Raw genomic sequence first — 24,032 nt, 5'->3', positions numbered from 1 at the left:
TCTTTTAATTGATCTTATATGTGATACCTTTTTAAATGATCTAAATAAAAATATTTTTATTTTATTTAAATGTATCTTCCTTGAGCATGAGTTTATGTGGCTCTAGTCTCTGTGTGGTCAGCTACCACTAGTGTAGTAATTTCTCTTTATTGGAATCCAGGTACCCAAACTTTTATTTTAGTTTTATAATGGAGGTTTATAATCACAAAATCATATGACTGGAAAGGCCCTATAACAGAGTTGGGTTTGCATCTAAGGTAGCAAATTTTTATTTCACTATAATAAGGCTGAGTTCACACGATGCGGTTTTCATGCGTTTCCGCGGCGTTTTTGAAGTTGCGTAAACGCCGCGGAAATGCATGAAAAACGCATGGTAGAAGGGCAGCAATGTTCCCCAATTGAAATCCGCATGTGCTGTGCCCATGATGCGGATTTTTCCGCAGCGTAAACGCTGCGGTCAAAAATCCGCAGCATGTAAATTAATTTTGCGGAAACGCTGCTCTTTTGCCGCCATTGACTTGCATTAGACCGCATGGAATCCGCATCACTGTATATGTTGATGCGCTTTTCATGCGGTCTAATGTGCGGATGGTACCCGGGTGTGGATGAGAGGACTCTCATCCAGACCCAGGTACCATTAAAAAAAAAGAATAAAATAAAAAATATATATATTCTCACCTTCTGACGGCCCGCGCAGCGCTCCTGCTTGATTCCCCGCACTTCGCGGTTGAATGAAGAAGGACCTTCGCTGACGTCAGAGTCATGTGACGGGTCACGTGACGCTGACGTCGGAAGGTCCTAAAGTCTTCACTGCCGGCAGCCGGGACCGAGCGAAGCAGGACACCGGGGGCCATCAGAGGGTAAAGTATATATTTATTTTTTATTTTTTGACATTCACACACTATATAAATCCATGCCGGTTGCATGGATTTATATAGTGTGAAGTTGACAAGCACTTTCCAAGTGATGCTAAAATCGCTTGGGAAGCGCTTGTCAACCCGCATGCGGAAATGAAAGTGAAGACCGCTTCATTTCCGCATGTCCCTGGCAGGAAACCGCATGTACAATCCGCATGCGTTTTTTCCTGCCAGAGAGATGCAGAAACGCTCAGGAAAAAATCCTGAGCATTTCTGCATCGTGTGCACATACCCTAAATGATAACACCAAGCAGCAATTTGGGGCAACAGAGCCCAATGGAAGTATTGTTCATTCATATTCTGCTTAGATACACAGTATAACGACTGCTCTTTATGGACTTGTGGCATACATGCCTTCCGCAAAGGAGTTTTCATATACAGGCCACATATCAACAGACAAAACCACTGCAGGCTGCAGAGATCTGTCCCTATTCAGATGTAATGCAATAGATAAAGGAGTGTTTATAGACCACTGGGACCCCCACTGGTGCCTGGAACAAAGGGGCTTTGCCTATGCATAAAGTGGTTAAGCCAGGGATATTATTACAGGTGTATATACCATATACATAATGCGAAATGAAGTGAGTTTACACCTGTTGCTAGACAGGCTGGGGTTTATTCCAGTTACTGGGTGTACATTTTTGCAGGTTACATACTATCTCATTGAGTCAGCTGTCAAGTTTAACAATAAACATTTTTTTCTGCACCTACAATGCTTTAAAGTTCCAACTAGAGCCTGGGAGAATGTCACAGCTGTATGTGATCCACAGGGCGTATAGAACCCTGATATGTTATTTAAAGCAGGGTTGAAGTCTAACTCCGACTGCCCAAGGTGCTCGCAATCTCAGGCAGACATACTGCATATGCTTTGGCATTGTCCTAGATTGTCCTCCTTTTGGATCGTAGTGTTGAACCGTATTGGAATGGTGTATAGGTGTATTGTTCCTAGGAACCCACTGACATGTATATTAGGGTACGTTGAGGAAATAAAAACAGACAACATGACCAAAATAGCAATTGCGAGATTATTGTTTATTGCCAGAAAATTGATTGCAAAATATTGGATTAGAGAGCAGCCCCCGTCCAGACGCGAATTCATTGCCCAAACGAACTATATAATTCAACTTGAAAAAAGTATTTACACCAATATGAATAAACAGGAATACTTCCATAAATTATGGCAGCCATGGTTGGATAAGATTAATTAGAGTACACCTATATATACTACTGTAGAGTAAAACTCTTGGTAAACTGCATGGCGGAGTGGAGAGGGAAGAAGAAAAGAAGAAAATGGGGAAGAGAAGGAAGGGAGTAGGGGAAGGAAAGAAAAGGAGTAAAGTAAGGAAGAAAAGGAAAGAAGGGGGGAATAAAATAAAATAAAAAAAAGAAAGAAAGGTCTCCATGGGGGGAGGGTGGTAAGGGGGGGAACTTACTGTAGTATTGTAAAACGAGTATTGCCATGTAATATCTGTTCCAAGTTTTGTTATGTTTAATAAAAATTTATCTGATTAAAAAAAAAAAGTTCCAATTATATTCTGATTTTTTTGCAAAGTATTTCTGACTATTCTTTGAGCCCTAGTATGACTAATGCATGCAAAATATTTGCCCATGAAAAAGCAATACTTATTCATGACTATTAATATGGCCAACATTACAGGTTTCATAAGGGTTGTCATGCACGTTTCATTGAGTCATGTATAGCAAATCTACCTGGTTATGGAGGAGTGTTTTATTTATTCCCTGTTTTTTATATTGTGACATAACTAGGCAGACTTGCCATTCAGGTGCCCTGATGAGATGGGCCATAATGCTGCCCCCTACAGTCACCTCATTAATGATGCACCCCTGTGTAACATAGACCCTCCAAATATAAAGTGTACTCAGTGCCCCCTGTAGTTACCCTCATAGGAGTCTGACCCAAACTATGTTTTTCTAGTGTAACACATTTTTCTTGTGTAACACATTTGTTTAACGTCCTTATGCTTGTGTTGCCTAAAACAAAAAAATGTATGTGCTCCTGAACAAGACTTACTGAACATGTTTCTGTTTAGGGTTCACATATATCAACATTAAACAAGGAAAAGCACCCGGATCAGCCAAATTTGCTGAGTATTTATTTCTCCTGTCTCTCATGATGCACCTTTTTAAAGTGATTGTCCAGGACCATTTTATTTTTTTTTTACTATGAGCCTAAGAACTAACAGGCAGGTAGTTGCTAAAAGAGGCATCTACCTGCCTGTTCAACCCGGCGCTGGCTCAGAGCGGTCACCGACTGCTACTGCTCCACGTCAACAGAGCAGCTCTTCTTCTTCAGGGTTGCTCTGTTGACGGGTCAGTTCCCTGCAGTTAGGCTGTTAATCAGTATGACGTTGGCAGTTACGTCCAGTCAACAGAGAAGAGCGGACTAGAAGAAGCTGCTCTGACATCAGCAAAAGCCGCTGAATCAACGTCAGGAGCGGTCTGTGACTGATCTGTGCCTGCAGAGATCAGAGGAGACGGCACAACAAGCAGGTAATGACCTACCTATTAGTTCTTCGGTCCATAGTGAAAAAAATTCCTAGTCCTGGATAACCCCTATAACTTAACCTAAACAATTTCTCACCTCTTCACTGGATAACTGACAACTGTTGGATTAGTGTTGGTCCCAAGTCCAATAATCAGAACAGGGAACTTGTGTCTCCGGTTCTCCTTTGGCTACAAGATCGCAGCAAGGAAAAATTGAATGGAGCAGCAGTTATCATAAGACTATGTCACTGACGCTATCTATAGGTATTCTCAGTGGCATATGCCATCTGCTTCTCCATTTACCTCCTCCTGGCCATGGTCAGGAGAAAGTCCAGGAAACAAGTGTCATGTTTTGGAGATCAGTGGTTGTGCCATAAATGTCACACCAATCTAAGGGGCCCCATACACAATAGATTGCTGATGGTTCGACTGATCATTCATCAGCGGGCTGCCATCTATCGTGACTTCTCTATACACAGGAGAGCTCTTGTTCTCCTGAGCACTCCTGTTTTTCACATGAGAGAGCCGCTGCCAGTCTTCTATGGCGGTGGCTTATCTTGCCGAGAAAAAAGTATTATCTGTCCGCAATCAGACATGCCGGATCCTTATCGCCACTGACATCATCTGGTCGGGAAGACCCAATAAATACACATTAGACTTAAGTTGCCTTTTGCACATATGGCTTATTAAAATTTTTGCTGGACTTTTGATAGTTCTCCATTTTTGAGTGCCGCCGACTTTTTTTTATTTTTATATGATTTGGTTTTTTTGGGGCTACAACCAGTGAGTTGGCACCTATCCTTAAAGGGGTTGTTGTCCACTACTAGGACATCCCCTTCTTGAACTAAATGTTTGACGCCGATAAAATAAAAAACCTATGCTGGCGCCGTTCCTGCGGCACTCCCGCGTTGTTTTTGTGATATGTGATACCGACGCCCACTGTCTCCGCCTTCGTAAAGCTCAAACATGAAGAGGAAGTCCGGGCTGCAGCTGATCTCTGACTTCCTCTTCATGTTCAATCCGTACGTAGGCGGGGACAGTGATGCCAGCGCTGATTAGGCGCCAGCATCACATGTCATACCAGCAGCGCGGGAACTCTGGGACCGTGAGTGCTGATTCAGCAGGAACGGCACCAGCACGGGAGGTGAGTATAGTTTTTTTATTTTATCGGGGGCAAACATTTAGCTAAAGAAGGGGTTGTCCTAGTAGTGGACAACCCCTTTAACTCTGACGCTGTTGCTGTGTCATTTTTTTGTTGATAGACAAGATGAGAGCTGAATAGATAGATATGAGATAGATGTATAGGAAGAAAGAAAGGGCGAGAAAGAAAGAAATATGCATATAGATTGAAAGAAAGAAGGACAGAAAGATTTATATACGAGGGTCAGTCAATAAGTAATGCCTCCTATTTTTTTTCTCCTTTTAATTGGCAAGAAATTCAAATTAATTACATAGGTTGAAAACCACAACATTAACGATTAATTTGTCACTTTTCAATATAATCTCCATCCATTTCCACAGTCTTGGTCCACCGTTTAACAAGGGCATGTATTCCAGCATGGTAAAAAGCATTCTTGGGACCCACCATGCACAAACTTTTCTGTATCCCAGTTGTCCAATAATTTTCATCACACTGCCTTTACTGAGGCAGATAATGCCACACAATTCATCCGCAGTCACCCGGCGGTCACCACGAATGATGTCATTGACTCGCTGAATGTTGCTTGGAGTCACTGCGGTTACTGGCCTGCCACTCCGCATTTTGTCAGCCAACGGTGATGGCCTTTCAGCTGTGTTACAGCGGCGAACCCATCGTCTAACAGTACTGTCATCCACTGTTGCATCACCGTTCACATTTTTCAGTCTCTCATGAATTCGAATGGGCGATTCACCTTCTGCATGCAAGAATTCAATCACAGAACGTTGTCTAATACGAACATCGATGTCAGCCATTTGGCAAACGGATACAGTCCTGCCACCTGTTGGTGCAGGAAGTTGCAATTGCTGTGGATTGGAGAAGAAGGTTTGAGGAATTGTGCCAAATTCGAATATTTAACATAACTACCTTATTTAAGGAGAAAAAAAATAGGAGGCATTACTAATTGACTGACCCTCGTAGATTGAAAGAAAGATGCATATAGATTAAAAGAAAGAAGGAAAGAAAGATGCATATAGATTGAAAGAAAGATGCATATAGATTGAATGAAAGAAAAATGCATAGATTGAAAGAAAGAAAGATGCATATAGATTGAAACAAAGATGCATATAGATTGAAAGAAAGATGCATATAGATTGAAAGAAAGAAAAATGCATATAGATTGAAAGAAAGAAGGAAAGAAAGATTAATATAGATTGAAAGAAAGATGCATATAGATTGAAAGAAAGATGCATATAGATTGAAAGAAAGAAAGATGCATATAGATTGAAAGAAAGAAAAATGCATATAGATTGAAAGAAAGAAAGATGCATATAGATTGAAAGAGAAAAATGCATATAGATTGAAAGCAAGAAAAATGCATATAGATTGAAAGAAAGAAAGATGCATATAGATTGAAAGAGAAAAATGCATATAGATTGAAAGCAAGAAAAATGCATATAGATTGAAAGAAAGAAAGATGCATATAGATTGAAAGAAAGAAGGAAAGAAAGATGCATATAGATTGAAAGAAAGAAAGATGCATATAGATTGAAAGAGAAAAATGCATATAGATTGAAAGAAAGAAAGATGCATATAGATTGAAAGAAAGAAGGAAAGAAAGATGCATATAGATTGAAAGAAAGAAAGATGCATATAGATTGAAAGAAAGAAGGAAAGAAAGATGCATATAGATTGAAAGAAAGAAAGATGCATATAGATTGAAAGCAAGAAAAATGCATATAGATTGAAAGAAAGAAAGATGCATATAGATTGAAAGAAAGATGCATATAGATTGAATGAAAGAAAATGCATATAGATTGAAAGAAAGAAAGATGCATATAGATTGAAATAAAGAAAAATGCATATAGATTGAAAGAATGAAAGAAAGAAAGATGCATATAGATTGAAAGAGAAAAATGCATATAGATTGAAAGAAAGAAAGATGCATATAGATTGAAAGAAAGATGCATATAGATTGAAAGAAAGAAAAATGCATATAGATTGAAAGAAAGAAAGATGCATATAGATTGAAAGAGAAAATGCATATAGATTGAAAGAAAGAAGGAAAGAAAGATTCATATAGATTGAAAGAAAGAAGGAAAGAAAGATGCATATAGATTGAAAGAATGAAAGAAAAATGCATATAGATTGAAAGACAGAAAGATGCATATAGTGAAAGAAAGCTAGATGATTGGTAATGTGACTCATTTGATACTAAACCTTATATATAAATAATATACTCTATAACACACATACAGTGTATACACACAGTGTGACTGTATACAGTGCATTCTGTGCTATATCCTCCAGGACTCCAGTTATTGTGATGAGAACGTGCTGGGCTCAGATGGTTTGAGGCGCTTGCACCAATCCAGATGTCTGTGAGTGGATGATGTGTTTGCTGTGCCTGGTGCCATTGGTGTGCAGCTGAGTGTGTCACACAGGGGGAGGAGAACCGGAGTGAGGAGGAGGAGGAGGAGCAGGCAGAGCTGCCTGCAGACATTATCCTGCCAGCACAAAGAATCTGCATGGAACCAGGCCCTGACACACAGACACACAAAGCAGGTAAAGCCGCTAAATAATTACGCTACTTCTGTACATTTTTCTCTTTTAAAAAGGGGAAAAAAAAAAGAAATGTTGGAAGTGGTAAGTCTGGAATGCATTATATAGGGAGAAGTCATGCATGATGTTTCCCATGCAATACAATGATGAAGGATTCAGAAGTAGCAGCATTTTATTGAATGGAAAAAAATAAACACCTAAGGAACAGCATGGGAGAACTAAGGATACGTTCCCACCATGAGGTTTTGGTGAGTTTTTGATGAGACAGATTTTCTGCACCCATTAAGTAAAATAGGTTACTTGCATTTTTTTTTCAAAAATAAGTGTAAAAAACTCATTGTGGGAACGTAGTCAAGTAGTTCCAGCAGTCCCTGCAACACAAAAACTAGTGAGAATGTGCTTTTATCATGGTTTTGTTATAAAGTCTAAGTTATGTGCAAATCCTGGGAGCTCGGTGTTCACATTTTTTTCACTTTTGTAAACTTTGCACTTGGCCTAATCTTTGACTAGAATGAACCTGCGGTATAGAGCTGCTGATAATGTAGCTGATACCACTCTGTGGGCAGGATAAGGTGAAGTTTATGGTCTCATCTGAAAGTATAAACAGCAGTTTAATCATATTGTCACATGTGGCAGATATGTTGCAGAAATGTATATGGCTGAAGTCGTAATGTTCCAATTGTTGCAAATAACATTTATGTCTGTAGTTGCTCGAGATAACTGATGAAATATTATAAGGATTTATCCTCAACATTGACATTAATAACCCATGAACAGAGGGGAACCTGACCCTCATAATCTGCACTGATCAGCGCAATAAAAGGGCTGCATATTTTATAGCTTGTCCTATTGAAATTAATGGGTTACGCAGCAGTTTCAAGTACAGCCACTCATATGGCCAAGCCATCGTGCCTTTGTTATTGATACAGCCCAATTATTTATTTATTATTGACTTTACTCACTTATATAGCGCCATTTATTCGACAGTGTCTTGCAGACATCACCACCGCTTTCCTCATTGGGGCTCACAATCTAAATTCCCTATCTGTATGTTTTTGGAGTGTGGGAGGAAACCAGAGAACTCCGAGGAAAGCCACGCAAACAAGGGGAGAACATACAAATGCCTTCTAGATGTTGTCCTTGCTGGAAATTAAACCATTCATTGTGCTCATCAGACAGGGTCCTAGTGGTCTTCTTACCCCCACAAATGGAACATTGATTCAGACAGATACAGTTTCAGTCTGATCAATCCCAGCCTGGCCAGTCACCTAGGTATTAAGTGAGTGGCGCAAGCAGACTTCGAGCTTTACGGCCTGCTTGCGCCGCTCTACAGCTGGACAGGTCTGACCAGCCTCCGTATCCTTCCACTCCTCTGATCCTGTAGAAGCAAAGTTGTCTGTTAGCAGCCTGGGAGAAAGCACAGTTCAAACCAGTGGCACGATCATGAAAGCTAGTCTGAACTTTCAGGCTACGTTCTGACAATGAGTTTTTTTGGTGAGTTTTTTTTACGCTGCATATTGTCGAAAAAATGTAAGTAACCTATTTTACTTAATGGGTGCAAAAATTATGCAGAAAATCTGCAAAACTCACCAAAAGCTAATCATAGGAACTTGACCTTAATGTTCAGGAATGCAAAAGCAGAAAGTCGTGGGAGTCGGGATCGATGCACTCTTGAAGTCACAACTTAATAAAACCCTTTTAAGGCCAACTTCACCAAAGGGACTGCGCAATCAAACTGTATGCCATCTGTAACAAATACATGTCAAGAAGATCTAATTCACATTATCCATGACATCTTCATGATGGTTTGTGATGGAAACCCTTCACAATTTTTTTTTTAATGTGACTTCTTTACTGGTCATAATTTCATGTAACTTATTACGTAAATAAAAAGTTGTGTTTTCAGCTAATTAGTACTTTGTACCATAACATTTTAAAACTATATAAGTTCCCCACATAATATAATATATTAAGAAAACTTATTAATATATTGCATGGATTTACATCCAAGAATACGTCTGTTGCAGATATACAGCAGTGCATGCTTGTCTGCCGCTCCATTCATTCTCTATAGGTCTGATTGAGATAACTGAGTATAGAGCTTGGCTTTTTCTGTTAGTCCCATAGAGATGAAATGGAGTTGTGGTAAAGCATGCTCACTGCAGGGGTGCAAAAGTTCCCCATTTTAGCAAGAGGTGGAGTCATAACTTTTTGTAACCTGAATACCCCTTTAAAGAATTTTGCATACTCTACAGCAATATATTTTTTAGCGAAAGTACAAATTAGAAAGTGGTAAAGTTTTGTTTTCAAGTTGCACCAATACTTCTAGGTATGTATACAACCTTATTACATTTGTAGACATCTACACCAGCCCCTTATCCAGGATGGCACCTTAGTAAGGGTTTTATTTGAATCTTTACTATGTGGCCCCCTTTCTTTGTCCGCCCCTGTTTTCTCCAGTATAGTCAGGCGTGTGTAATATAGCTGGCCTCTGTAGGAACAGGGGTATCTAGTACTGATACCTGTGCACTGAAACGCCATTTGTTAATGTCCCATGCATAGTAGATCAATCCTTCAAATCCGATAATTTTAGGATCGGCCAATCATCTAATGTGTACGGTGGGCTTCCGACTCTCCAGAACAAATAGAAGATTGTGACTAAACAGTGGGTTACTTTGTTGTTTTGTTTGGCTTCACCCCTTCTCCCTATTAAAAAGAGACTCTGCCGAATATTGATATGTAAGATGAGTGGAGAGAGATAATATCTATGAAGTATGGTCAGCTTTTTCAACAATCTGAAAATATTCAGGCCATGCTGCCCTGTGCAACTATAAAAAGATTCATCAATGATGTAAAAGTTTTTTCATTTAGTAATTACACCAGGAACTTCTTTTTTTTTTTTTTTTTTTTTTACAAACTTTCAGGAAGTGATCTTTACTGTAAACTGTTTATTTGCATTTCTGTGTGAGCATTGTCTATCAAAACACAGCGTCATCTTCACTTGCAAATTAGTCAGGTGATCATATTCATCTACCTCACAGTCTGCATCTTCTCACCTTCAATGAAGTTTCTTCTTTGTTTGGGATTTTGTGCATTGTGTGTTATGCATTGGATTCTTTGCATGTCCACTGCCTGCAGCTACAAAATTCTCACAGGAAATATAAACTAATGTATTTATTTTTATTTATTTATTTTACTCACTTATATAGCGCCACAGCGCTTTACATACATTATCGTCGCTGTCCCCATTGGGGCTCACAATCTAGATTCCCTATCACTATGTTTTGGAGGAAACCGGAGAACCTGGAGGAAACCCACGCAAACACGGGGAGAACATACAAACTCCTTGCACATGTTGTCCTTGGTGGGATTTGAACCCAGGACCATAGCGCTGCAAGGCTGCAGTGCTAACCACTGAACCGCCGTGCTTCCCTATGTATAAATGCTAATTACTAAGTCATTGCCTGCTCTATTACATGTACCTCCATTAAATAAATCTTCTGATTTATTATTAGTATAATTATAATATAGTACCAACCAGGGACAGAAACAGACAACTGAGGACCCTTTGCAAAATTACAACCAGCTGGTAACCTTCCACCAAGATACTTGCAAATGATGGCGTAATCTATGAAGGACCAATGGAGACTGTGAAAGGGAGCAGGGTTATTCCTGTATTTTTTCTATTTCATCGGTTCTTGAGATATTAACACTTTTCTTTTGTTTACTGCTCATTGCCTTTGGAGACTGACCACGGCTGCTACACAGCAGAACATGTGAAGTGCTTACAAGCTTCTTTCTATTGAGCTTGTAAATAGATTTAGGGATTGACTTGCGGGACTCTACTCCCAGGACAGGTCAGTAGTCTCTGTCTGGCAGACGGGGGTTGGGGGCTTGCAAATCTCTTACCTTCTGTGATTTCCGACGAGGCTTTTGATTAGCTAGGCTGGCGCAATGTCATCTGTGTGTCATGCCGCAATGATGATGACGCGCCAAAGCAGTGATCCGGAGAAGTAAGAGATTTGAGACAGACAGAGACTACGGATATGGCCGATGGACCGGAGTCCAGTGAATCAAATGTCCCAACTCTACTTCTAAGAACTGTTTGGCAGCTGGCCAGGATCGCTGAAACACGCTGCTGCCTACTAATTCGGGCCTGCTCCAGCGCAGTGCTTACAAGTTAAACAGCAGAGGTGGTCGGCCTCCGAGGCAACAGACTGTAAATAAAAGTGTTAATATCTCAAGAACGGCTGAAAATTCTGATAATCAGCAAATTATAAAAGTGTTTGTATTTACACACACAATCCGACAATGTCTTTTTATGAAGATGGGAATGACACTTTAATGGTTGTGGACAAAGTGGACCCCTGTTCTGCTGTACAGACCCAGCCTAAAGATAGGACTTCAATATCAAACTAGTGGACAACTCCTGTAATATAACTGACTAAACTGAAGGTCGTTTACATAGGCTGCTTTATAGTTATGCAATCAGCACGTTCCTTCCTGCGACTTGGCCTCTCGTTCTGTGGTTACAGCCCACAAGCATCTGGTCATGTGTAAGTCATGTGAAGTCTGCAGTGTCAAGATTTAAATTTCCCTTCTCGGTGTAATTCTTTGTCTTTTTTTTTTTTTTACTTTTGCTCATTTTTCTATTTTAACTATTTATCATTTTTAACTTATTGTATTATTTTTTTTAATTTTATTTGGGAAATTGATATTCATGTTATTCATGTTGTACTCACAAAATGCAAGTGCAAACGTAGGTAGAGTACCGTGCTTCGCTTTGTTTTCTGCTGCGTTTTTCTGAATCCTCTGAATTTAACAGTTCATGCAAAGTGAATGTGATTTCAGAAAATAATCTTGCCCCGTTTCATGAAAACTCATGCCCGCTGTGCAGAACTGTGCTTTTTTTATGCATTTTTCACCATAGACTGAAAAAAACGCATGTAAAGTCACAATTATTTGTTTACGTGTGGAACTGCAGTGATTGTGTGCTAAAGAAAACTTGCATCAAAATTGCATTAAAAAAAAGGGGAAAATGCATCTAAAAAAATGCAGCAAAAAGCACAATTAAAAGAGCAGATTGTTTTTGCATTAATCGGGGTGGACGCCTGCAGAAAAGATATGGAAAAGACTGTTTTTGCTATGTACCATTGTTATTATTCTTATAATAGGTAGTAGAGATTGGGTCATATGGACTGTTTCTGAATGTCCAAATAAACATACATCAGTGATAAGTAGGAAATTATATGAACATTGCATCTGTGCATTTAGCCTACAATATACACTTTTCCCGATGTTTAGTGTGACATTTCCAAAGGCCACTATTCACCAAATGGAGTCCAAAAGTGTGCTCATTCGGCCTGTGTTTAGCAGCTATGTGTCAGAATACTGTTTGTTTTACCGTATAGGAGAGTGCAGCAGAATGCACTTTAATATACAGAGGACCACTGCAAAAAAAACATGCAGTATACGTTTTGGTTAATTTTTCCAATTGGTCCATATGGTGGACGGACGCTCAGGCATTCGTCCCGACTCTGGTCACTGTCGGGAGCATATCTCCTGAGTGTATACACCTGACAGTGGGCACCTAGTCTTATTATGGTTAAACACCATTTACAGAAGACCTGTCCGGTCCGCTAATGTATTTGTGGTAATACTCATAGCTCTCATAAAAGGAGCATGTCCTTATTCCTGCGGCTTTCAGATCCTCCCCAAGGTCTAATTTTCCCTTGTAAATCCATAATAATCATCTGGACTTCAGCACAAGGAGACAACATGCAACTGATAAACTTATGAAGGACGTTGCTATGCTGGGAACTGTGTCAGACTGATACAATCCCTTAGAAGCGCATTGCAAACTAAATAACTTGTAAAAACTTGTGAAAATACCTTCACAGTCTCTGCTTTCTTATAAAATGAATGACAATTATAGATAACAATATTCTGTCAGGACTCCGGAGGGAAACTGCTGCATACCCGAAAACAGTAATGAGATGTTTCCCTTCGTGCTTCCTCTATTTTGCACCATGGTGTGTGAAAAATTTGTAAGTACAGTTTTAAAAAAATGTCATTCACATGTTGCAGATTATTGAAAATGCTATGAACTCTCCAAATACATGGCAGAACTGTTAGATTTTCACTCATGGGATAAGTTGCACCTAGAGATGAGCGAACCCGATCTTAAAAGTTTGCCATTCGCACTGGACACTTAGTGTCTGGTGCCAAACGCCGAACATGCACTTTCCCCATGCCCGTTGCAGTTGTCGGAGCTCTGGGGGAAGTCCGCTGCAGAGAGAGAATTTTTTTTTCTTACCCAGACCCAAAGTTTGGGTCTCTATTGTTTTCAATGGGGTTTGGGTTCGGGTTCTGGTACCCGAACCAAACTTTGGAATAAAGTTTGGGTCGGGTACCAGAAACCAAACTTCCACAGGTCCATTCATCCCTAGACTTGCACCACCTGTACCTGGCAGCCACTCATCATCCAATTAGGATGCACTCTCAGCCAAGAGAGATATTTATTTATTATGCTTTTCTTCTATAGCACCATCATATTCCGTAGCACTTTGCAGACATTAAGCTTACAATATAAATTCCCTATCAGTATGTATTTGAAATGTGGGAGGAAACTGGAGAACCCTGAGGAAACCCACACAAAGACTGGGAGAGCATACAAACTCCTTGCAGATGTTGTCCTTTGTGGAATTTGAACCCAGGACCCCAGCGCTGCAAAGCCACCGTGCTAAGCACTGAGCCAATGTGCTGGCTATATAACTAGCTCTTTTGAATGATGTCTTGGAGGGTGCGTCTGTAATCCCAGGGTTGAGTTTCTATGATCCACATTATTTAGCTGATAAGAATTCCAAGTGCAGAAGATAACAATGGTGCAAAGATTAAAGCACAAGTACTTGCAGATCTGCCGACTTGCTTAATGGACCGATATCCCCCTTTTTCAATGAAAACATTGCCCTAGCGCTCCATTGCTGGATCTGTCTCTATGATCAGCTTTGTCAACGGGGTAGTTCCCAGTATGTACACACTATCAATAGGAAGCATTTTCTGGTGCCTATTAAAAGGATGTCCTCTCTTAGTGATCTCTATATATCTTTTTAAAACCCCTTCATTTATACAAGCGTCCTAAAGGGAAGAGTCATTCCATTAGTACAATGTCCCCTGACTATTATGGCATCCTACATAAATAATATATACATATGTCAGAATATTGATTCCATCGTGGCAGTGCATTCACTTATCCCTATATTATCATCATCATTAGGAACCTGCAATACCAGCCAGGCTACAATATTCCCATTCTTTCTGGCTTCCTTAGGGCTATTAGAAATACATTTGCATGAAATGCAGGGCTAAATAATTCTCGTCTGATGATGCGGATGTGACTAACGTATAACTCAGTGGCATCTCAGCCTCACCTGCCTATAAGTGCAATCGGAGGAATGCTTTTAAAAGCTTTATTCATCCAAGTCTATAAGCTGCCTTTGATAATTGCCATATTGGGAATTTCATATTTCCTTCACTTGTCACTAAGGAAACGTCAAGGCAAGCAAATGGAAAAATAATAACTGCTGATAAGAGGATGTTAAAGTGGATGTCCAGCTGAAGTCTAATAAATTATTGTCTAGTTACCAGATCATTGCGAAAGCTATTACTTATTCTCTTCAGTTGTAGGTATTTTTTATCTATGTTTCATGACTGCGGCGCTTTTCACATTAGCATCATTAGGTGAGAAAATCTACTGGTGCGGTGTCCGTCCGCTGCCTGACCAGTCTGCCAATACCGGGCCCCAAGTCAGTAGTGTCTGTCACCGACTGATTCTGGATAACCCCTGTAAGCTCTTCATATACACTAGAGCTAAAATCAGAGGAACCTGCCTATTTCAGCACAACATGTTAACTGGCTAATGTGTATAGGTATCTCCCCATCCTCACTTGACAGATGTTGTCAGGGGAGAGAAGGATCGGACATATTGGAATTATTCTTGCTCTAGAAGTTAAGTTACTGCCACACCCCTGTGTATGGAAGTGACAAAAGAGAAAGCGTTATTCTGATATACAAGGCCAACTTTAACTACACGGCAGACTAATGGTGTATTCACACTGGTGGATTAAACGACCTCTGAATGGCCACATAGAAGCTGATTTGCGTTCGCATTATAGAAAGGTTTAGTCAGGCCGACCATTCTTCCATACTCACAGAAGGATCGTTACTATGATCGTTCTGTGCTTATAGAATATCATTGTTTTCGACAGCACATGTGCTGTTTACACAGGATGACATGCTGCTTACACAGGACAATGATTTTTAAGCCGGCAGTTTACTCATTTGTCAGGCGATTGGCAGCCGGTTTAGATAGCTTGTGTAAATGTACCCTAAGGCTCGGTGCACACATACAACGCTCTGCTGCTGACAACTGTGTCCATGTTTCAGTCGTAATTTCCATAAAACTGGATTCCGACAAAAATCTGACATTATTTTAAGGTTGATAAAGTCACTTTGGACTCTGCCCTCCATCCTGACAGTGCACAAAAAACATGGCCGATCATTTTCTTTAAAAGACAAACACTGCCGGGATGGAAACCAGATGGAGTCCAAAGTGACCATATAGGCATCAAACTAATGAACGGTTCCATCAGGGCTTCTGTTGGAATATTGTCTCATGGTAATCATAATTGAAACACTGCAGTCCTCTGTGTCTTGAGGCCTGATCCATATAGAGCTACACAGCAAAATTGTGATCCAACAGAACACACAGTCATTATCTGCATCATCATTACTGTCCATGCATACGTCCAAATCCCATTTTCTAGGGCTCCAGGTGTAAACTTGACAGAGCCACTCTTAAAGAGCTATATGAATATTGCCTATGGTTGCTGCTCAGTCCGTATACTTTATACTGCAGCACTGCTTGTGCAGATTTGTTGCTTTTTATGAGTAAAAGCTTTGCAGGAAGTCAGAGTAAAGCTGTGTGCCCACGATGTGTTTTTTAAGAGTTTCCGCAGCGGCAAAAACGCTGCAGAAATGCTTAAAAAACGCATGTTAGAAGGCCTGCCATGGACCCCAACGATAATCCGCATGTGCTGTGCACATGCTGCAGAAATTTCCGCTGCGGATTATCATTGCGGAAAAAAACGCAGCACTACCAATTATTTTGCTGAAGTGCTGCGTTTTCGCCGCCATTGACTTGCATTGGAACACATAGATTACGCAACACTGCATCTGTACATGAAGAATCCAAGCGTTCCAATGTTTGGATGGTACCCGGGTGTGGAGGACAGGAGACTCTCCTCCGGACCCAGGTACCGTAGAACCTGTGAAAAAAAGAATAAAATAAAAAATAAATATTATATTTACCTTCTGACGGCCCCCGCTGCGCTCGTCCTCTCATGCCGGCAGATCACGGTGGACTGAAGGACCTGCGCTGACGTCATAGTCATTGTGACGGGTCACGCGACGCTGACGTCGGCAGGTCCTTCAGTGTACCGCGATCTGCTGGCAGCCGGGATGGTGAAGCAAGACTGCGGGGGCCATCGGAAGGTAAGTATAGATTTTTTTAATTATTTTTAACCATTCTTTTACAGTCACACTATATAAATCCATGCTGTTTGCATGGATTTATATAGTGTGACCAAGTTGATAAGCACTTTCCAAGTGATGCTAAAATCGCTTGGAAAGCGCTTGTCAACCCGCATGCGGAAATGCATGTGAAGAGCGCTTCACATCCGCATGTCCCTGGCAGGAAAAACGCATGTACAATCCGCATGTACAATCCGCATGCGTTTTTTCTGCCAGGGAGATGCAGAAATGCTCAGGAAAAATCCGGAGCATTTCTGCATCGTGGGCACATAGCCTAAGGGAAGCAATTGAAAACTGTTCTTGCTATGTTTGTCAATACTTTAATATAAAGTAAACAGCTTAACATGTCTGTGAAAGAGTAGAAGTGTAAAGCTACATTTAGTTGTGATGGATTTGTTGCAGATTTTTATGCTTTTTTTTTCCTCTCTTAACTTGCAGTATAAAAATGGGTGAGCGTCGTAAAAATGCATCAAAGGGAGAGCACAAGAGAAATGCAAAAGAGCATGACGGCCAATGGGGGCGAGCCTGGTAAGAAAAGCGCAACTATTGTTTTAACTTATCTCATTAATAGACCACTTTTATTAGTTTCTACATAAAAATAACTGTATATCCATAAAGTTAATAAGTCCAGATTTTAATAACATTTTATCTGCATCCAGTGATATGATCCCAGGACCAGCTGGGAATTTTAAGGGTCTATAAAAATCACCTTTCCATTGGAGAGAAAACTATTATGGAGATGGTAAACCTACCCTTCATGAACTCCTCCTGGCAGCAGTCTTGCATCCAAGGGAGAACAGAGGACAGAATGCAACTTCTGTAAAGCTGTCAAAATACTATTCCATTTCTTATGTCTATCTGCTGAATACCAAAGAATATTGCTGCCATTATATCTCCAGCCTTTTCCTGCCATGTCAATAATTGCTAGAAATATTTGACATTTTGGGAAAGCTGGGTCACCCGAAACAGATATATCACAAAGAATTAACTGAATGCAGTTCTTATCTACTTGATTAAAGAAGATGCAATGATCCAATATTTTTTTCTACAGCATTTGCATTAAAAGAAAACAATGGTGATTAGCGTATTCTTCATTTGTCCTGATTGTTTACAGGGAGGTGGACTGGTTCTCGTTGGGTGGCGTCATCTTCCTACTGATGTTTGCGCCACTTATTGTCTATTATTTTGTGATGTCGTGTGATCAGTACCAGTGCGCTCTCACTAGCCCCGTCCTTGATTTGTACTCGGGAAAAACTCATTTGTCTGATATATGGAACAAGACGCCGCTGATCACCTGGAAAGCTGTTTACATTTATGCCGCCTGGGTCTCTTTTCAGGTAAGTGAAAAAATTGTATAATAAATTTGTGAGTTTAGTCATCATTTATACAGGGGTACAGATATACTATTACATGCCTCCTAATAAATTTGGTCTGTCCATGAGCCAAAAAATTAAACCTATGCCAGCTGTGAATTAGCGTAGATTTCAGGTACAATGTACACTTTTCTGGTGTTGCTAATGTCCAAATTTTTAAATTTCATGGCTGATGCAAAAGGGGCAAAAAGTTGCAAAACTTTGGGCAATGCCACTTGTGACAAACTTTGCCACTCCAGTTTTTGGTCATACAAAGGATAATAAATTCTCCCTATGTATGGAGAAAGCTTTACTGCATCGCCAATTGTTGGAATCAAGGTTAAGGCCATTATGGATTTCAAAAATACCCGATAGTTTGTTTTCTGCATGATAAATGATAAGTTGCACCAGAGGTGTCAGATCTAAACCCTGATGAGTAGATTACTTTTAGGAACAACAGATTTCAACAAAACCGTTTTCATGTTTTAGGTGTTTCTGTACATGTTACTTCCGGATATCTGTCATAAATTTCTCCCAGGATATGTAGGAGGTGTCCAAGAGGGAGCAAGAACACCGGCTGGTGAGTTTTGATATATGTTCTGTTTAGTTTATTCCTAAATCATTGCAAAATATTCCCAATCCATGGTGAAAAGTCCAATAATGAGTTAGTAAAACATCCTGCAATTAAGGCTAGAGTTACATGGCATTAAATTCCCAAAAGTCCCAAAACCCTCCCAAAAAATGTGTACACCATTTGCTGCTGCATTGGGGTTGCCCAGCATTTATAGGATGGTTTGGGCGTAAAGTTTCTGATTTGAAACACCGATTTGACATGTTGCAAGGGAATAGCACCTGAATTGTATTTAACCCTATGCATAATAAGTTGCTTATAAATTCCGATCTGTGACCAAACAATCCAGCAGATCAGTGAAAGAAAAACAACGACTGGACAATCTCTTTAAGGGAAGGGTCACATGACCGTTTTCTCCACGTCCGAGAAAAACAGTAAAAAAAAATACTGGACAATCCTTTTTAGGGAATTCCGATCTGTGACCAAACAATCCAGCAGATCAGATTTTTTGCAAATGTTGTACTATTGTCACCACATTTACAATCATTACTTGCAGTATTGCAATGCAACCTTGCAATTTTGGTGTTGAGTGCCATTGCTCAATATTAGTAGGTCACTATTGCAAATGACCTGACACTCTGTCTTCCTCAGGTATCCTTAACAAGTACCAGATCAATGGACTCCAGACCTGGATTGTAACACACATTCTCTGGTTCGCGAACTCCTATTATTTCCACTGGTTTTCTCCCACCATCATCATTGACAACTGGATTCCCTTATTATGGTGTACAAATATACTAGGATACGCTGTCTCCACATTTGCGATGATCAAGGCCTATTTGTTCCCAACAAACGTAAAGGATCGGTAAGAAAACATTCAAATTTGACACAATCACAGTTATATATATCTATATATAGATATATATACTCTTGCTAGTTCTAGGGGTTACACAAACATTTTGTTTCATGACAGTCACAGTCCATAGCATTATGCAGCGTGTGACTTTCATGTGACTTTAGTATGACTGAGAAGCCACAAAGTCGAGAAAGACTTGGAATAAAATAAATTTAAAAAAAAACGCCATGCAAATGGCACAGCTGCAACTCTACATCTTGTATAGGAAGATGACAAAAAAAAGTGGAACCACGTTATTTTAAAAATATCCATCACCTGCTTTAAATTTTTAATTCAAAATTTTTCTTTTTCAGTAAGTTCACTGGTAACTTTATCTATGACTACATGATGGGGATTGAATTTAACCCTCGCATTGGGAAATGGTTTGACTTTAAGCTTTTCTTCAACGGACGCCCCGGAATTGTCGCCTGGACTTTAATTAACCTGTCTTATGCCGCAAAACAGCAAGAGCTGTATGGGCAAGTCACAAACTCTATGATTCTTGTCAACATTCTGCAGGTATGGTCAATGATCGCCTCTGATTTCTACTCTGTCTACTTTCTCTAAAGTAACAAACAGTTATTAAAGGTGTATTCCCATCTCCAAGATCCTATCCCAGTATATAGTAGGTATTATAATAATAATAATATTAGCAAATGCCTCCAATTAGAAATGTAGTATAGTTCTTCTGATTCGCTATGTCACTTACCCCATATGCAGGGCATTACAGTAGCTTAAGTATCCATGGTTATAACCACTAGCAGCCACTATATGAGTGGTCTTACCTATGGATACCTAAGCTACTGCAATGTCCTGCACATGAGGTAAGCGATATATAGCGAATCAGAAGAACTATACTACATTTCTAATTGAAGGTATTTGCTAATATTATTATTATTACATCAACTACATATTGGGATAGGATCTTGTAGAAGTTACATTCAATGCATTAAAAAATAATATTAATTCTATATTTTTCTCTGTAAACTACTCTTGTCTGCTGGTGGTTTTCCAGCTACTGATGGGATAACATCCAACTCATCATCCAGGGCAGGGGATCAAAGCTGAATTATACAATATTTTTATGATCAGCATTATTGTAGCATTACCTGACGGTGTGGCGGTTTGTTATTTTGTTATCCACAGGCCATCTATGTTGTGGATTTTTTCTGGAACGAAGCCTGGTACCTGAAGACAATAGACATTTGTCATGACCACTTTGGCTGGTACCTCGGATGGGGAGATTGCGTCTGGTTGCCCTTCCTCTACACATTACAGGTAATATAGCTTTGGAATTTTTCACCGGAAAGTATATTCACCTATCTTTTTCCACCGCTGCTTGGGTACTTCCTCCATGCGTCCGGAGGAAATGGTAATGTGACCACTGTAGCCAATCACTAGCTGCAGCATCTCTGATTGCCTGCAGTGGTCACTTGGCTGTTCTACTGTAATTTCTTGTATTTTAAAAGGGGTTTTCTAATTCCAGTGAATAAAACTTATACATTTTGCCTTTTTATAAAATACCTCGTACAATAAAAAAAAATATTATATTGTGGTACTGTGTTAGCCAGAAAACTCTATGTAAATACTTTTAAGCATAAAACTTTCAAGACCTCTGCCTGCTGTTTGACCTCTTTCATGACCTCTGCCTGCTGTTTGACCTGTGCCAAACTTTTCATAATACCTTTCATGACCTTTGACTGCTGTGAAGGAACAAGATACAGAAAATAATCTGTCCTGGTCATGTTCATGCTCGCAAAGATACAAACTATTTACACTCTTGTACTGTAACTAGTCATTTACCTCATGGCCAGTACAGATTTCCATCCTATAAAAGTAGCAAATTAAAGCTCCCGTATACAGACAGCAAGCAGAGATCTTGAAATCTGTAAGGAATTGATACATAAACTATGTTTCGTTATACAATAAGTTGGGCTCAGTGCATATTGTATTTTATTACAGGAAAAAGCTTCTTTTATAGATCCCCATTCCAAAAAGTGTCATTTTGGCTTCCGTCTGTCTGATCTCCATATCATTTTTCTCAGCCATTGGAAAGCATGGCAGACTTTTTTTTAATAAAATGTTCCTATGATGGATGAATGCCAGAGTGTCTGTCAAGACTTTGGCCACTTTCGGATCAATACTTAATGAACGTATACACCCCACAGTAGCCACAAATGCAGGTGCCAATTAGCCCAAGCTTTATGTATTAAAAAAAAAAAAAAAGACTGGACAATCCCTTTAAGAGAATGGTCACATGACCGTTTTCTCCATGTCCGAGAAAAACAGTGAAAAAAAAAACAACGACTGGACAATCTCTTTAAGGAAAGGGTCACATGACCGTTTTCTCCACGTCTGAGAAAAACAGTAAAAAAAAATACTGGACAATCCTTTTTAGGGAAGGGTCACATGACCGTTTTCTCCACGTCCGAGAAAAGCAGTAAAATAAAAAATGACTGGACAATCCCTTTAGGCGAAAGGTCACATGACTGTTTTCTCCACGTCCAAGAAAAACGGTCCGATTCTTCTGATCAGAGTTTGATCATAGTGGCATCAGTTTTTCTCGGATGTGGAGAGGGGATAAAAAAAAGTTGCTCAACTTTCTCCGTCATTCTGTGAAAATCAGACCCATAGAGTTGCATTGCTGATTTTGATCCGACATTCGGATCAAAATATGATATATCTCCGATTTTTTTCCGTGGACCACTCTGTCCCAGGAATAAAAATCAGGCATGTGCATCGCTTCATAGAATATCATAGGGACGAGTGCGATTGGTGAAACTCACGAATACTAACTCTATGCATTTTATATCTTCAGGGTCTATATTTGGTGTACAACCCAGTCCAGCTGTCTACGCCTGCCGCGGTGGGAGTTTTACTACTAGGTCTGATCGGATACTACATCTTCAGGATGACTAACCATCAGAAGGATCTGTTTAGACGAACCAACGGCAACTGTGTGATCTGGGGCAAAAAACCCACATATATTGAATGCTCTTACACTTCAGCAGATGGCAAGAGGCATTACAGCAAACTGATGATTTCTGGATTTTGGGGGGTGGCCCGACATTTCAACTACACTGGAGACTTGATGGGCTCGTTGTCATACTGCCTAGCCTGCGGCTTCGACCATCTCCTGCCTTATTTCTATATCATATACATGACCATCTTGCTAGTCCACCGCTGTATACGTGATGAGCACCGATGCTCCAGCAAGTATGGGAAAGACTGGAAGCAATACACCGATGCAGTGCAATACAGATTGCTGCCTGGGGTGTTTTAGAATATGTGAAAAAATATTTCAGGGAAAACACAGATGTTCGTGATTTTTTGGAACTGCGACTGATACGGATCAGTTTTTAAGAAGCAAAGGATTTTAACCACATGGACCACAGCTGCTTTAATAACTAAAGCATACTGAATAGGGGACCATATGCCATTAAGTGGCTCTGTTCTATACACTCGGATGTACGGTTTCACCAATGACAATGAAACCCTACTTTATAGACAAGATTGCGCCTCCAAACACTCAACTGTGGCCTTCAGATGTCAGCAAAAATTCAGTAATGTCTAGTATACTGGAGTATATGTTTTTTTTAATTATTATTCTACGGAAACCCAAATATCTGTGCAAATTAATTTTATAAAATATATTTAAGGTGGCAGAACTCTTTTTTAAATTTAGAATTCCTTTTCACACAGTCTTATAGTTAGTTAAAAGCCTTCCTGGAGCCACCACTAGGGGGAGGTTACTGAAGACAGACCAATAAACACAGTATAAATCTAATAAATATATAGAATAAAATTAATTAGCACAGATATTTGGACCAGTAAAGATTATTTTTTTTATTTTTTGTTTTTAACTGTACACTTTAACTCGCAACCCACCTCATACATAATATTTCTGCAGCTCTGTTTCCGGAAAGTGTTGGGATGCCTCTTGTACAGTTCATTTGAGATTTTTCCTGAATAAAAAAAAAAAATACTTTTTACTTATTTGTGTCATCATTTCAAATTTAATAGTACTCCTCTGTAGCCTTTTCTGATCTTATTAAGCACCAGTTTTCTGTTTTGGAAGTGACGGTCAGTCTTTTGATATTTTTATACATAGGCTTTCTGACTGAGCACTCCACCCCTAAACCTCAGCCGGTTTAAAAACCTTTACGACCCTGGGATTTTCCATTTTTGCATTTTCGTTTTTTGCTCCCCTTGTTCCCAGAGCCATAGCGTTTTTATTTTTTGGGCAATATGGCCATGTGAGGGCTTATTTTTTGCGGGACAATTTGTACTTTTCAACGCCATTACTAGTTTTACCATATCTTGTACGGGAAAATGGGAAAAAAATTCCAAGCGCCGTGAAATTGCAAAAAAAGTGCAATACCACAGATGTTTTTTTTTTATTTTTTTTTACCAAGTTCACTGAATGCTAAAACTGACCTGTCACCATTATTCTCAAGGTCATTATGAGTTCGTAGACACCAAACATGTACAGGTTCTTTTT

The 24,032-nt window shown here is 39.7% G+C and overlaps 1 protein-coding gene across 1 annotated transcript; it reads left to right on the top strand.

The window, feature by feature from the left end:
* Window positions 1-6,970: 6,970 nt before the first annotated feature.
* DHCR7 (7-dehydrocholesterol reductase) lies at window positions 6,971-23,523 on the top strand. Its single transcript, XM_073658248.1, has 8 exons — window positions 6,971-7,125; window positions 17,152-17,241; window positions 17,828-18,050; window positions 18,555-18,645; window positions 19,288-19,501; window positions 19,846-20,050; window positions 20,678-20,809; window positions 22,350-23,523. The coding sequence occupies exons 2-8, from the start codon at window positions 17,159-17,161 to the stop codon at window positions 22,812-22,814; spliced, it is 1,413 nt and encodes a 470-aa protein (XP_073514349.1). The 5' UTR covers window positions 6,971-7,125; window positions 17,152-17,158; the 3' UTR covers window positions 22,815-23,523.
* The last annotated feature ends 509 nt before the right edge of the window (window positions 23,524-24,032 follow it).

The sequence above is a fragment of the Phyllobates terribilis genome, unplaced genomic scaffold, assembly GCF_046119375.1.
Source record: "Phyllobates terribilis strain yellow unplaced genomic scaffold, ASM4611937v1 Scaffold_13__5_contigs__length_258822181, whole genome shotgun sequence".
NCBI lineage: Eukaryota > Metazoa > Chordata > Amphibia > Anura > Dendrobatidae > Phyllobates > Phyllobates terribilis.
Note: the sequence above shows the minus strand (reverse complement) of the source record. Positions and strands in the feature narration are given on the sequence as shown.